General features: G+C 40.0%; 1 protein-coding gene across 4 annotated transcripts in view; it reads right to left on the bottom strand.

The window, feature by feature from the left end:
• Window positions 1-14,196, bottom strand: part of OGT (O-linked N-acetylglucosamine (GlcNAc) transferase) — a 37,164-nt gene extending 22,968 nt beyond the window's left edge. For 3 of the 4 annotated variants that reach the window (XM_079911735.1, XM_079911737.1, XM_079911738.1), the window contains exons 1-5: window positions 13,954-14,196; window positions 10,947-11,127; window positions 9,838-10,081; window positions 4,038-4,106; window positions 642-758 (exon numbers count right to left, since the gene is read on the bottom strand). In XM_079911735.1, coding sequence (XP_079767861.1) covers window positions 642-758; window positions 4,038-4,106; window positions 9,838-10,081; window positions 10,947-11,127; window positions 13,954-13,990 — 648 coding nt within the window. In that variant the 5' untranslated portion in view covers window positions 13,991-14,196. The remainder of the gene's footprint in view (window positions 1-641; window positions 759-4,037; window positions 4,107-9,837; window positions 10,082-10,946; window positions 11,128-13,953) is intronic. The other variant, XM_079911736.1, reaches the window with a different exon arrangement.

The raw sequence follows: 14,196 nt of genomic DNA, 5'->3' as shown, positions 1-14,196 counted from the left end.
TTCCTACTTCATTTATTAGCTGGAACACTTGTATAAAGAGAAACTTCCCCCATCAACTACTGGGTTACCCTGATGTCCAGTTCATACAGGAGAGAGAGGACAACTGTTTAACCAGTTCTCAAAATGAGTTGCTCCTTATCTTCCAAAGATGACCCATGAATTTCTTCTTAGTATAATTATACTCATGAACTTAAATGTATTTGATAAGTTTCAATATATTTCAGTTATTATTCCCATTGATGCTCAACTCCCATCTTTAGCCAGTAGGAGCCTCTTCCAGTTGCCTCTTGAGTCCTTTTGACATAAATATATCAAAACTTCCTTGCTTTCTGGCACAACAAGGCACTCCAGATTATTTTTGTACATTTCCTGCCCCAGATCTGGAATCAGTCTTTTCACCAAGAAACTCTGCTTCTTTACAGTAAAGCTGCCCGTTTAAAAAAAGAATTTTTAATTACTAAAGTACATTTTCAATGCTAAACTGGAAACTGCCATATACCATCCAGCAAATGCTGCAATACTGTCAGAGAAACAAAGATATTATGTGACTGATTAAGTAAAGGCCTATTATTTAGTTCTAGTAGAAACACCCTGCATACATAAGCACTTCAAAAATACCAATTATTAATTTAACGACTAACCTTTTCAAAGTGATGAATTGCAAGCCAAATCTCCCCTTGTGCATTGAAAACACAGCCAAGATTACTCCAAGCTACTGCAAAGTTCGGTTGCGTCTCAATTGCTTTCAAATAACATGCCTTAGGAGGGGTTAATGAAAGAAGAAGATGGGAGGGGAAGGAGGTAAAGGGAAAGGGGAAAATTTATAAAGGGGAAAAAAAAAGATTGGGGGAGGGGGGAAGAAGGTGATATCATTATTCCTTCTCTGACCAGCCAAAAGTGACCCTGCAGCATAGGCTCGCTTGCGCCAAAACTAATGCGCTGCCACAGCTGGCTGCTCCTGCGCCTGCGCCACCAGAACCCAGGTGCAAACCACCATGTTCAGTTCTGCCAACCAATGACCAACCCTTACACTGGGACTTAACCGGGAAGTCAGTTGCCTTAAGACTCTATGCTGGACTTCTCTTATCTGAACACCTAAGGGCTCTTGCTCTTGTTTTCAAGTGTTATCTGGAAGGTGCCACTTAAGGCTAAGTTCCTCCCCCACCCAAGTTTCCCAAAGTCTGTTCTACGATGTGTTAATAGTTATCACTGGAAAAAAAGATTTCACGAGCAAATAAATTAGGAAAACAGAAAACAGGTTTCTTGACTACAGGACTTCCCTAAGCCTTTAATAGTATATACACGGTTCCCTGAACTTAGTTGACCATGGACCTCTTCTTTCATTGGACATTTTATGAGAATACCTATAAACCACATTTGGGAAATGCTGCTCTAAATAAACAATAATGTTCCTCACTAACATCAAAACTATGCTACTGAGGAGGAAAATGTTTTTCTGACAAGCCAGATATCATAAGGCCAGGCTATAAGTCACATCCTCACAATGCCCGTCTCCCAAGGAGGACTGAAGCTGAAACCTCATATGACAGGACTGCACCTAGGTTGAGGTCCCTGTAATGCGAGCGCAAACATCGCTTGCGCAACCTAACAGCATCGCACTGCGCAATCGCTGCGAACTGCTGCGCTACATAGAACACCCCTAGACGCAGCAAACGGCCAACCAGATCCATTAATCTACTAGACAGGCCCATAGAGAATATTTGTTTAATGAGATTAGTTGGACTCGAGGTATGTTAAAACCCAATTTTATCCAAAAAGGCTACAAAATAGGACTGAGGGAGCCAGTCAATCAGATTACTCATCTAGTCAACCGTTCACAGGGGCTCATTCGCACGCATTGCGCATTAACGCTGCGCAGCCTTTGCGCTACTGCAGGGTCACAGCGCATCATCAGAAGAGCAGAATGCTGCAATCCAAACAAAGAAGAAAAAAGGAAAAAATGAACAACAAGAAGAGTTAGAAGCTTTTACTAGTAAATTATCTCTAATAATTTTTAATATCAATTAACTTTTACTTATCTTTGACAGAATTGTGGCTATAGTATAAAACATTCTCTTACATAACTTGCTTGTAAATAAAATTATTTTAAGCTGTTTCTGAAGCCACAAGACAGAAGATTCAGGCATGGAGGCAAATTGTTTTGCTGTGGCAGTTACAAACCCGTTACCATATTTCTCATCATGTGACTTTTCGGTGCGTTCCTTGCTGGAAGAGGAGGAGGTGTGTGTCTGCCCTAGATCCAGGCCTCGAGCTCCCTTCAGCGAGGCACCTTACGCATGGAATAGGAGGTTTCACCCACCTGAAACCTTCTAAATACAATATCAATGGTGAAAAACCAAAAACAAGAGAGAAAATAAAAACAAGATCATTAGTAAAAGTTCAACAAAGCAATTGAAATTCTTTGGATGTCTATTACAAATGGGAATGAGGACAGTCTCAAGTCTGTAATATGGGAAACATGCAGAAGGGAGAGGGTTAATCAGGGCTATTGCATACAGCAGGGATTTTTGCTGGAAGAAAGGCTCTTCATTTTCTACAAAGACAACTTAATTTTGCTTCCATCTACTAGGAATATGCTGGCTTGAATTTTCAAATGCACTGATTACAAAAGAAATACATTGCATTTCACTCAAGAGTATTTTCTTGTTCACTAAGTTCTCACAAAAACAGAATAACATTTTTCAAACTAGGTGTCTCCAGAGCTCTGAAATAAAGAAGTCAGCAACCTAAGGCAGGCGCAATGTCTCAGCCTAAACCGATCTCTAAAGCTGCAGTGAAGTGCAATTCATGTTAGCTGTCCGCTTGGTGGGGTGACAATTAATAGAAGCTTATCAAATATTTGTTCTATAAATTACCAATTAGATTTATCAGCTAAGACTGAAATCAATTACAATCCATTAGCTGGAAACCTACATAAGGTTAATCCAAAGTGTCAGTAGAATTTATGAGCTATGCACTTAAAACTAGTGCCTTTTAACATCAGATGGTGCTGAAAAGCCTTCTCCCTCCCTGGATGAAGCAGTCAAACAGACAGCTACGCTGCGCATACACTCCACGTATTAGCATGCGCGTGGGGCTCAGAGCAACAGGTGGGAGTTTCAGAAGCATTCTGGTTTCTCCCCACTCCTCACCCCTGCAGCGCGGTTGCGTAAGGTGGCTTGTAACAAGACAATTTCATTTATAAATTTAATTTAAAATTATACCAAAAGCTTTAATAACCCAACCTGGTGTTCAAATTCTTTATTTGGAAACACAGAATGCTAAAAGCCACCTTTCCACTTGGGCAAGTTTTCTTTCGATCAGTCCATTTCCCAAACAAACCAGCTTTGTCCTTCTGACTTTTTTTTTTTAAAGGAGGTGGGATGGGGAGGAATAAAAGAAGGAAGTAAGAAGAAAAGAAGGTAGACAACTAGGATTGGAAAAGAGGAAAAGGAACTTGGGGAAGGGAGTGAGGACAAGAAGGGGCAGGATGTTCCAATTATTAATTTGCAATCATTTAACAGCCTTTCTTCCACTGTAAAAAGGGTGAGGAAGATGAAGGGAGGAAGGTTAAATAAGAATTTTAAATGCCAGTATTACAGGGTAACATTTGGATGAAATTCTTCTCCACTTACAAGCCACAAAGGACTTAGAAGAGCAGCATTTTCAATGGCACCTGCATCATATAGGAGTCTTGAGCCAAATCACAGGCGCTCTGCTTGTCACCAGCAGGCAAGCCTCAGATTTGAAGGAATGTTATTTATTCCCACATAAGATCATGACGGAGCCCACTGTTATAAAGATGATCTAGCTCAGCAGAAAGGCTCCAAAATGTTCAGGTTCTTGCTTTACCCCCAGATTTAGAACAGATATGCCAAATCCTGGCCCTGCTCTAGTCTGAGGCGATTCATGCCGTCAGTTTTCCTCAGTTTCATAGGACTGTTTTGTGAAGATAGCTCAATGAAGAGTTGAAGACTTGGCAAAAAGTACAAGTATCCGTAACACTGATGTTTAAATGTGTTCTATCAAACACCTACCTTGGCTTCTTCCAAGCGACCCAGGGCTTTGAGCAGGTTCCCCAGGTCACTGCGAACACAGTACAAATCCTAGAAACCCAGAGATACTCTGTCATTAATTATACTCTGCTTTGTCAACCAAAGATATCTTGAAATTACTTTTACGCATCTAGCTCCATCATTTTATTGTCAACTAGAGAGACTGCTTGACAATTTAAGAACAGGAACACAATCCCCTCCATCCTCAATTCCAAATTCCAAAAAATTTTAAAAACTCATTTGATGATTAAATCTGACTTGAACTGGCATGAAGTTATTTACAGAATTTATTGATCCCACTTAATGTGAATATGCATACCTTCTGCTGCAGAAATATAAATGTGTTTTACTAGAAGGTGCGGCTCCAGACACACCTGGGAGTCATATATGGTATTATCATCTTTCTAATATCCTAAAAACTCTGAATTTTATGATGCATTTGATCCCACCAGTTTCAGATAAAAGACTATGGGCCTTGCTATAGCTTCTCCTCTCCCCAAATGTTAGTCACGTTAAAAAAAAAAAAAAGCATCAAATGTTTGTTCAAGGTTATGAACCACTACTATATCGAGGGTCAAAAATTTTCCATAGTGGAAAAAAGGATTTAGCTGTGATTAGTTATTGGCAAACCTACCCTTAGGCTGTCAGACGTATAGTAGAAAACTTGACTTCATTTCACTATTAGACAAAAGGATTACCATCCAACCAAAGCTTTAATCCTGGCACCTGGCACTAGATTACTCATTAGTATTAACTGCCATTAGAGTTGAGTGGGCGAATAATGAAAAGCAGTCGACTCGGCTTTTTATTAGCAGCACAATTGTGTTGCTAGTCATCTGACTCACCAGTCCGTTCATCAGTATGAAAGACACATCAGAACAGTGAGCTTAAATTTTTATTTGTCCTTGGTTTGCCTTGTCAGTCAACAAGCAAAGACAATGGCAATAAGGAGTAAGCTTATCATTCCAAACTGTTCCACGTGTGGAAGAGCCTTACACTAAGTCCTAGAAAGTGAAATTTTGTCAACTGTGCCAAAGTATCATCATATATACTATTCTATGTGCAACTGTATTATGGTTTCCACAATCAGGTGATTACTGATAAACAGCTTTTGTGATTGTATATTATCATCCATCCAAGTGAACAAAAAGTCAGCCAGCAAAGAATAGGCTGCCACAGAACACCCTTACGGTTGGCCATACTGAGTCAGTTCCATGAGCTACCTGATCTGTCTGTCCATGGAGCAATGACTAGTGTTTTGGGAGAAAGTGGTGGTCTCCTGTGACCTCAAGCACAAAAGGCTAATACTAATCCTCATAGGTATCATTAATCTTATTACAGACTTAGCATCCTCTAATGAGTCTAAGTATTTTTCAACCCTATTTATACTCTCAGAAGTAATGAATTCTATAATCTTGCTATCTACTTTGTATGATTTTTTTCCCCTAAACTTTAAGGGCTACCGTTATGTTTTGGCAGACCATGACTGAACAATCCAATCTGTTCAAACAAACTCCTTCTACTATATCTCATTATCGTGGTTATACATCTTTGGACTTTTACCAGTTCCTATGCCTTTTCTGAGCCATAATAATCAGAAGTCTTGCAATAATTCTCCAACAATGACCCTAATGGGTTATACATCTTAGCCAACTGTTGCATAATTTTACCCTCTAGTTTCTATAAACTCGTGGATGCATGCCATCCAAGTACTGACAGTGTATATATCTATATTTAGTTATATCATCTAGACCCATTACAGCATACTAAATCAAGTTAACACAATGCCCACAGTTAAAAACAGATTATCTTCAAGATCACTATAAAATAATCAATAAGGCAGTTTTAGAAAAAGGTAAAACATATCATATTAAATATAATAGTGAAATCCAATTCTCCCACTGGAAATCCAAACCTTCATGCATGAATAACTAATTTCCAGAAAATTCAAGGATACCACTATTCTCCCCAAAGTTCAAAACCTGAGACATCAGTTCTGCTTCAGTAGTCACATCTAAACAACATCTGCTAAGAGAATCACAATTCTCAAACCCAGCCCATGTACCCATTCCTAGGTTAATATCTTCTATGCAAACCTTTATTCAATTCAACAATATGCCTGGAACTGTAGGGAAATAAATTAATAGAATCCTCATCTTCAAAGGGCTTACAACCTATGTGGAAAGACAAAACACATACATACTAAATAGCCACATAGTGGTAAAGAAATGAACTCAAGGAAGAAATTTTAAGCCGGGCCTTAAAGGATGAGTATGGTTTTAACAGACAAAGGAGGCGGACATTGCAGACAAGGGAAAATAGTATGAATAAAGGTAAGGAGATGCAAATGAGTAAGAATCTGCTGTATAACAACCCTTCCTGAAATAGCATTTATTCCCGCCTTTCCTCCTAGAGTCCCCCCACCCCCACCCACAACATCTACATACACACACGAAATAAAATCAGGTTGATTAAAGCCTACAGTAGTTCTCAATTGCCTCTCAAATTAAATTCAAACTCCTCAGCCTCTATTCTTTCTCAATCTTCCAATTGACTCTCCTCTACTACGCTCACTTCTTGTTACTACTTGACTCACCACTTCAGCCAAGGAAGTCTACTTGCTATTTACCTTCCTACAGAATGCTTAGGTTATAAGCATCCACTCGAGAAAATCTTCTGATTAATACTCCCTAAGAATAATCATCTGAGGAGCTTACACCTTTTTTCCTTTATGGGTCAGGTCCTGTCTCATATTATAATCCACAGCTGCCCCCACAACACATCTCCCCAATTCCTAACAAAGCACTGTACACACAATAAGCACTCAAGTATTTAAATGTGACATTTGCACAGCAAACTTACAAAAAGCAGAGCAGAGAGGGACAGAAATACAGTTGACCCTCTGCATCTGCAGATGCAGAAACTGTGGACTCTGAGGGCCAACTGTACTACACCACTGTTTATAAGGGGCTTGAGCACCCACAGATTTTGGTATCCGTGGGGGGGTCCTAGAACCAATTCCCCACAGATACCTAGGGATGACTGTATAAGGTTTTCTACAGTTTAGCTGTATGACTGAGACTCATTAACAGTAACAAATAACATGACAGTAACACGTGATGGTCAGGATGCCAGTAGCTCTCAGTGCTATGCATCCACAATCAAAACAGAAGCAATGGTTCAAAAACCTATAGACTCAGAAACAGAGTTCCTTAGAGCAACTCAGTATTATAGCCATCTTACAAAGAACATTTTATACATAATTCATAAAAGGGATTGCCAAGCATGGGCAACTCTAGTGAGTTATCATGTGAAAGATTACCAGCTGCAACAGCACCTTCAAATACAATGGACTAATATTTTAGTGAAATTATTAAATCACCCAATATTACAGAAGCCAATTCAGAATGTAAAAATATGAAACAGCTCTACTTCTTAAAAGTAATTTCTATAATCAAGTGACAGAATAACTTCTCAACTGACATACCATTAACTTAAAAAGACAAACACTATTGAAAACAGGTTGCCAAGACTACCACCTTAACATTTTACTTTTTCACTACTGCAAAACCAAACTAACCTGAGTTTCTTTAACTATTTTTCATAGAATGCCAACTACATCTGTGATTCAGGCCAGCAATGCACTGCCAACAAGAGCACAATCTAGGAACAGACTCAAGATTCTCTGTCAGTACTGAATTGACACAGGCATTTGACAGTAAGCTTAAATCTAGTTAAGACTAGATACCCTGAAATGAATTAAAACATGATCACTACGGTATATTTAGGTGAAATCAAGGCAGTAGGCACAGTCCCTTTTTCATTCTTACTGATAAAGACAGAGAAATACAGCAGCACCTTCCACTAGAAGAAACAGAACCAGATGGGAATGCACAGATGTTCAATGCCTTCAAGGGGTAGTCCCATGATTTATTTTAGTATTATCTTACTTCTTTGGTAGGGCACAATGATAAGCTTCCTCTTAACAGGTTAGATATTGAAAAGCATGGTTCTGTCTCCCACTTTAGCTTTCCCTTCTCATCATACTCCTACAGTTTGGTATACTGTCAGCAGCAATGACTGCTCTGCGATACATGTAGGCAACTGGAAACCTGAGCAAAGGGGATCAGAGTTCCAAGATGTTTGGGCCCACGGCTGTGTAAGAGGGCACAAGTGAATGTATACGTAATCAACAAGTGAAGGATGGAACCAACCTTAATTAATAAAGGGAAAGAATTTACTGTGACAATTAGGTACACAAGTGAGCCCTGAGCCTTGGCAAGAACAAGGTCCAAGCCCCAGTGGCAGCACATACAGGGTTCCCTAAAACTTTCTGTAACTAGCTAGATGGTACTGCAATAAAAATTACAAAAAGTCACTCAAATTTACATATATATGCATTGAGTATCTCCAAAAGGATACATAAGAAATAAGTTTCATCAGCTACCTCCAAGAAGGGTAGCTGGGAGACTTTTCACTGTATCCATACAAAAAGCAATAAATAAAATTTAACAATCAAAATTAATGGAAAAAATAACTGTTAATAGATATGATAAAAAGTGATTTCAGATCTTTGCATAAACTACTATATTAAGCTTCAGTTTCCCATCTGTAAAATAACAATAAGGGACAGCAGAATGGTTTTCAAACTGTGCTCAAGGGCTGCGTTGAGGGGTGGATGCCCTCTGGGTACCCAGATAAAAAGGGCTTCCTTTATTTCTTCTCTCTACAATGTTTGCTTTCAAGATATTCAGACTCAGGTTTTAACATCCACTTCACCATTACTAGCTGTTTGATCCCAAGAAAGTTAACATAACCCCCCTGAGTCTGTTTTTAAGTGGTAAAATTGGAACAGATACCATCTACTTTGAAGGATCACTGTGAGCATTAAGAAAGACCAACGTCTGATTGGCACAATGTCTGAGCACATAGTAGACTTTCAATAAATGGTAGCTATAAAAGTTAATTATTAACCACTTCAAGGGTTGGTGCAAAGCTAAATGTTGACGACGTAGCTCAAAAACATATTCTTAAATTTTTTCTGGATTCCTATAATCTCCCTTTTATCACTTTCCTGTTATGTCTATCTTATTTCCCTAACTACATCAAAAGTTCTAAGGGCAAGTCTTACTTTTTCTGTGTACCTTTCAGAAACCCTAACACATGGTGAACTTAATGTCTGCCAACTGGGCCTCACTTGTTCCCAGGAAAACATCTGCAATTTAGACAAAAAAATTTTTAGAACTAATCAAAAGCCTGGTGTGCATACTATCACCTCTATTCTACCACTTCTAATTATGTAGAAAGAAAAGAGAATAGAATATTGAGGAAAAAAATTTGCAGCCTAGTTTTCATGTCACGGATCCATACATTGACATCTTAACTATTCTATATTACAGATTAACGCCCTTCTTCCACTATTCCTTGAAAATCAATTAACCGTTGCAAACATGTTATAGCAGAAATTATCCAAATTTAATCAAAAGAGCCCAAAGAAACAATGTCATGTGTTCTGTACTTTTACAGGCATTATAAAGATAGATGTAGAGTTTCTTGCAATAAGGATAATTTTTATACTCTCAAATAACTTGCTAGATAAAATAAATTTTTTTTAAATATAACACAGACCTGAGTCAAAGCAATTTCACCATTTTAAGTAGACAAAACATTGCCAAACTCTTGACTTTTTTCCATGCAAAAACCTATTTGTGTCTAAAGTATCAAACTGTTTCTTTCTAGGCTTTTGTGAAGGGAAAATAATAACAATTAAAATTATACTCACAGGATTGTACTGAAGAGCAGAGACGTAAGCTTGTACTGCCCCTTCCATGTCTCCTGCTGCTACCAAAGCGGCTGCCAGGTTAATATAACCATCGATGAAATCTGGTTTCAGACGCAATGCATGCCGATAATGCTCAATTGCTTCCTGCAACTGCCCTCTTTCCTTGTACACATTCCCCAAATTCGAATAGGCTTCTGCCAGAAGAGGGTTCTGTTTAATTGCCAGAGTACTAAAGTGGGCAGATCTGGAAAAGGGGGAAAGTATTCCTGCATGGGTATGCATGTTACAGAAAGAAGGTATGGCCCATATGCAACTCAGTTTCTGAAGATCCTGTGTATTGCTCATTATATAATAATACATTATCTTTTAACTAGCGCATAGTAGGAAAAATTTTGGAAATCAAAGTTTTTCAGAAGTGGAGGCATTCCAGATTTCAAATTGGAACACTCTTTTTTCTTATGAGATAAAATTCTTAACTAGAGTCTCATTACCAAACTGCCTCATTGTAAACCATGATCGTTAAGATGAAGAATAAAAATGCTATGTGCGTGAGTCTCATTTTCCATTTCTTGAAAAGATTCAATTACGCACACCTTTAAATGTCTAAATAAGCCAAAATGACAATTTATTAAAAGGATAAGAACACAGATTCTTCCCTTTTGATTAATTCAATTGATTAGCTAAAAGTAGCACATCATAATGACTTGATGGCATCTGCAACTTGAACCACATATGCACCTCCTACCACAGCATATACACCATCACCTCTGAGCATTTCTGTCCCTCAAGCTGACAAATCTTACAAAGGTGAGAGTGGATGCTCAGATGTATACTAAGAATAATTACCTGAACAGAGTTTTAAAAAAGCAGCAGACGTAGGTGGAAAGAACTAGAAAAGGTCCCTAGTCATACTGATAATATAACCACAAAAGGAGGGAAGAAAAACTGGCAGCTGGGCATGTCACAAGTGGGCAAGAGAGCAGATGTGCGTTGGTGGCTCCAGGTGAAACCCAGTACTGGAAAAATTTCAAGTTCAAATATTTAAGTATCATTTTTCAAGCTTAGCACCCAGAGGCAGCAATCACCAGCATCACCCCCACATCTCCTACCTGTCCAGCCTTCGACACTGGAAGTGTATAGATGAAAGTAATAAAAGTACACCAGTATTGTCTGGCTCTTGTCTCCAGAGCTGCATGCAGTGTCTCTCAGCTGCCTCAAAATCTCCTGCCTGATATTCTCGATGTGCCAACTCAGCTAACCCTTGGAAGGAAAGCATACGTTTCGTTGGTTCTGGAGAATCATCAAAACATTTGAGGGAAGGGGGGGGGAAACAAAAAGTTAGAAATGCAAACAAAAAAATGTAAAAATATGGTATATTAAACTTAAAGATGAAAATGCTTGAAACTATGTAAAGCACTAGAGTGTTCTGCACGTTACTGATACCCCCAAGTTAATATCAAGTGCAGAACTGGCATCTTTAGAATTCGCCCATTAACTTTCTTTCCCAGACCAGACAGAAATATTTACTTAAAAAGGAGATTACATAATGACAAAAAATACTTTGTATCTTTAAATTACAAATCGTAAGTAGCATCTAAAGATTTACGAAACATTATTCCTCATACCTTAGGTAACACAGAAAAACAAAATATAAAACATGTGATTTGCAAGGTCACATAGATTTAATAATGTCAGAATAACCTGGGAAACTTAATACTTTGTCCCATGTTTTAGGTTGGATCTGTGGGGGGTGGGGTACTGGTAACTATCTCTTAACCTGGGTTGGGGGCACCATATGCGTAGTGAACTCAATTATATTGTTTTGTATATTTCACAACTTAATTTTTTAATTACTTTAAGGGCAACACTAGAAACAAGCATACGGGAAACAAAACTAAAAGTCAAGGTGCTATTTTTAAAACAGCTGGTAAACAAGATGAATTCATCTGTCAAGAGCCAAAATATTTAAAGGGATCATCAAACATTTTAAATAAAGACCCAAGATTACATTGCTCCTCTACCATCCCAAACTCACATTGAGACCAAATTAGCTAAACCCCACCTACGCTGGTTTAACACTAGCATTTTCCAAAGACCTCGGATACTGACTAAAGGATTAAGACACTGCAAACAACCCTGTGTAAACCAAGCAGTTACCTACAACTGCAATGATTTTTTAAAATGGGAAAACACTAAAATATAAAACCATTCGATAAAGCGCAACAGAATAACAAATGAAAGCACTTTGCTGTGTGTAAGTGACTTCATTCAGATACATAAAGATAAAGGGTATACATCTAAAGCCCAGAGAGGGAAAACAACAACAAGCTACCTAAGTATCAATTGTAAATACTTACTTAATAATACATTACTGGGAATTTGACCACACCACTTTAACTAGATAGCGTGGGAAACCTTGTACAAATTACTTAAATTCTACCAAGGTCAGAGTGACAAGCTCAAATTTGAGCCTTAGACCCTCAATCATTAGAGCTGGCAAGCGAACTGTATTCACAGGAACGCAAAGTAAATTTCCTAACAGAATGCACAGCTAGCTGACCACTAACATAAGAGCAGAGAGACCTGCATCCAACTCTGGGGGCGGTTATATCTATGAGAGAAACTAGAAAATCACATTTTAGACAAGTCTCTAGAACTTCCTAGCTCCTTATTTTAAGACATTATTAACTTTTCAAGGCCGCCTGCTATTTTAACGCTCGAAATGACAACTTCCTCAAATAAAATAACACGTAGAAAAGGGCAAGCTAGTACAGGAGAATCTAGGACAGAATCTTAAATCTTTAAAAATCCCTGAGAGGGAGGGGAACACAGACTAATAACTAATCCCACTACCTACAATCATGGCTAAGACAATTGAAGATTCACTTCTTAGTGCACAAATGTTCAAAAACAATAAAACCCTTGACACATCTCAACTGAGAAATCAACAAAAAAATAACCTCGTGGGAAACCTTAGAACCGCAGCCCAATCCCCCCTCCCTCCCGCCCCAAATAGCCTCAATATGGAAAGGCAGCTGAAGGACACTCCTATAATTTGGTTGTTTCCTTATTTTTAGTACCAAATACTCTCGACTAATTGTCTAAAAGGGCAACCGCCTTGCACTTGTGCAGCTACACTCCAGTTGCTTTACAAACTCTTCAAGCAGGGATGAAAACTTAAAAAAAATACACCCCCTATGAATAAAGAGATACCGGGCTAAAGAATGGGGATGGAAGACCCAGAGGCGGCGGCGGCGGAGGAATACAGGGAGAAAGTAACACAAAGCGAGAAACTGGCGGGCAGGATGGTCAACGCCAAAACCCCAGCACCAGGGTGGTTTCTCCCCAAGGGTAGGAAGTGGACCGCAGGGCTGGCAACCTCGCGAAGGAAAGGGTGTGGCTGCCTGCGGGAGGGGAGGGAGGAGGACAGGGTGGGAAATCCAGGCTGGGGGCAGCGGGTGGAATTGAGCGATGGCAAAAGGAACCCCTGGAAATTTCCAATCGAAACCGGGGCCACTCAACCGAAGACACAGCAGAAAGGCGCTGCCCGGGGGGTGCTGCTTCAAAATCCTCTCGTCGAGGTTACTCGAAGCACACCCAGGAGCTTGTGCCCGTCCTTGGGGTGATACAAAGTGAGGATACGATTACCTCGGAACGGCACCCGCGCCCTCGATTGACAGAGGACCACCAAATCGGGCTAAGGGGAGCAGGGTGGAGGAGGACGTGGAGGGGGAAGAGGAGGGGGCGGTGAGCTGAATTAGGAGAGAATACGGCGGGGAAGGCAAGTGAAAGGCAGCGAGAAGGGCAGGGATTCCAATGCAGTCCATTCCAAGACATCCTAAGCGCGCACGTGTGGAAGAAGCGTCCCGAGAGAGTAGAAGGCTAGAAAATGCACAGGATTACAAAGCAAGAAAGGAAGCAAAAAACAAGCAAGCGAGAGGAAATGTTTAAGGAACGGACGACAGCAGAAACCGCGATCGGATGCCGGTAGACGACGAAAAGCTCAGCGATGCCACTGATGTAATGGGGATGGCTAGAGGGAAGGGAGTGATGAGAGGCAAAGGACGGCGCGAGACCCCAAGGGGGCGTCTGCCAAGGTAGAACAGACACCGGTACCTGTGCTGTCGGCCACGTTGCCCACGGAAGACGCCATCTGGAGCTTCTGGAGGGAGTGCGAAAAGGGGGTAACTGAGTCCCGCTGCCGCCACTACTGGCAAGAATGTTTCTAGAGGTAGCAAATACGAGGGCAGCAGCCGTACCACTGCTTTGGCAGGCTTAAGCGGCGGCAACAGTACAGGCACCGAACCTTACGAACTCTGGTTGGCCATCTACCTCTCACGGTCTTGAAATGGCGGCGAC

This window comes from Stenella coeruleoalba (assembly GCF_951394435.1).
Source record: "Stenella coeruleoalba genome assembly, chromosome: X".
NCBI classification, from domain to species: Eukaryota; Metazoa; Chordata; class Mammalia; order Artiodactyla; family Delphinidae; genus Stenella; species Stenella coeruleoalba.
This window is presented reverse-complemented; position numbering and strand designations above follow the sequence as displayed.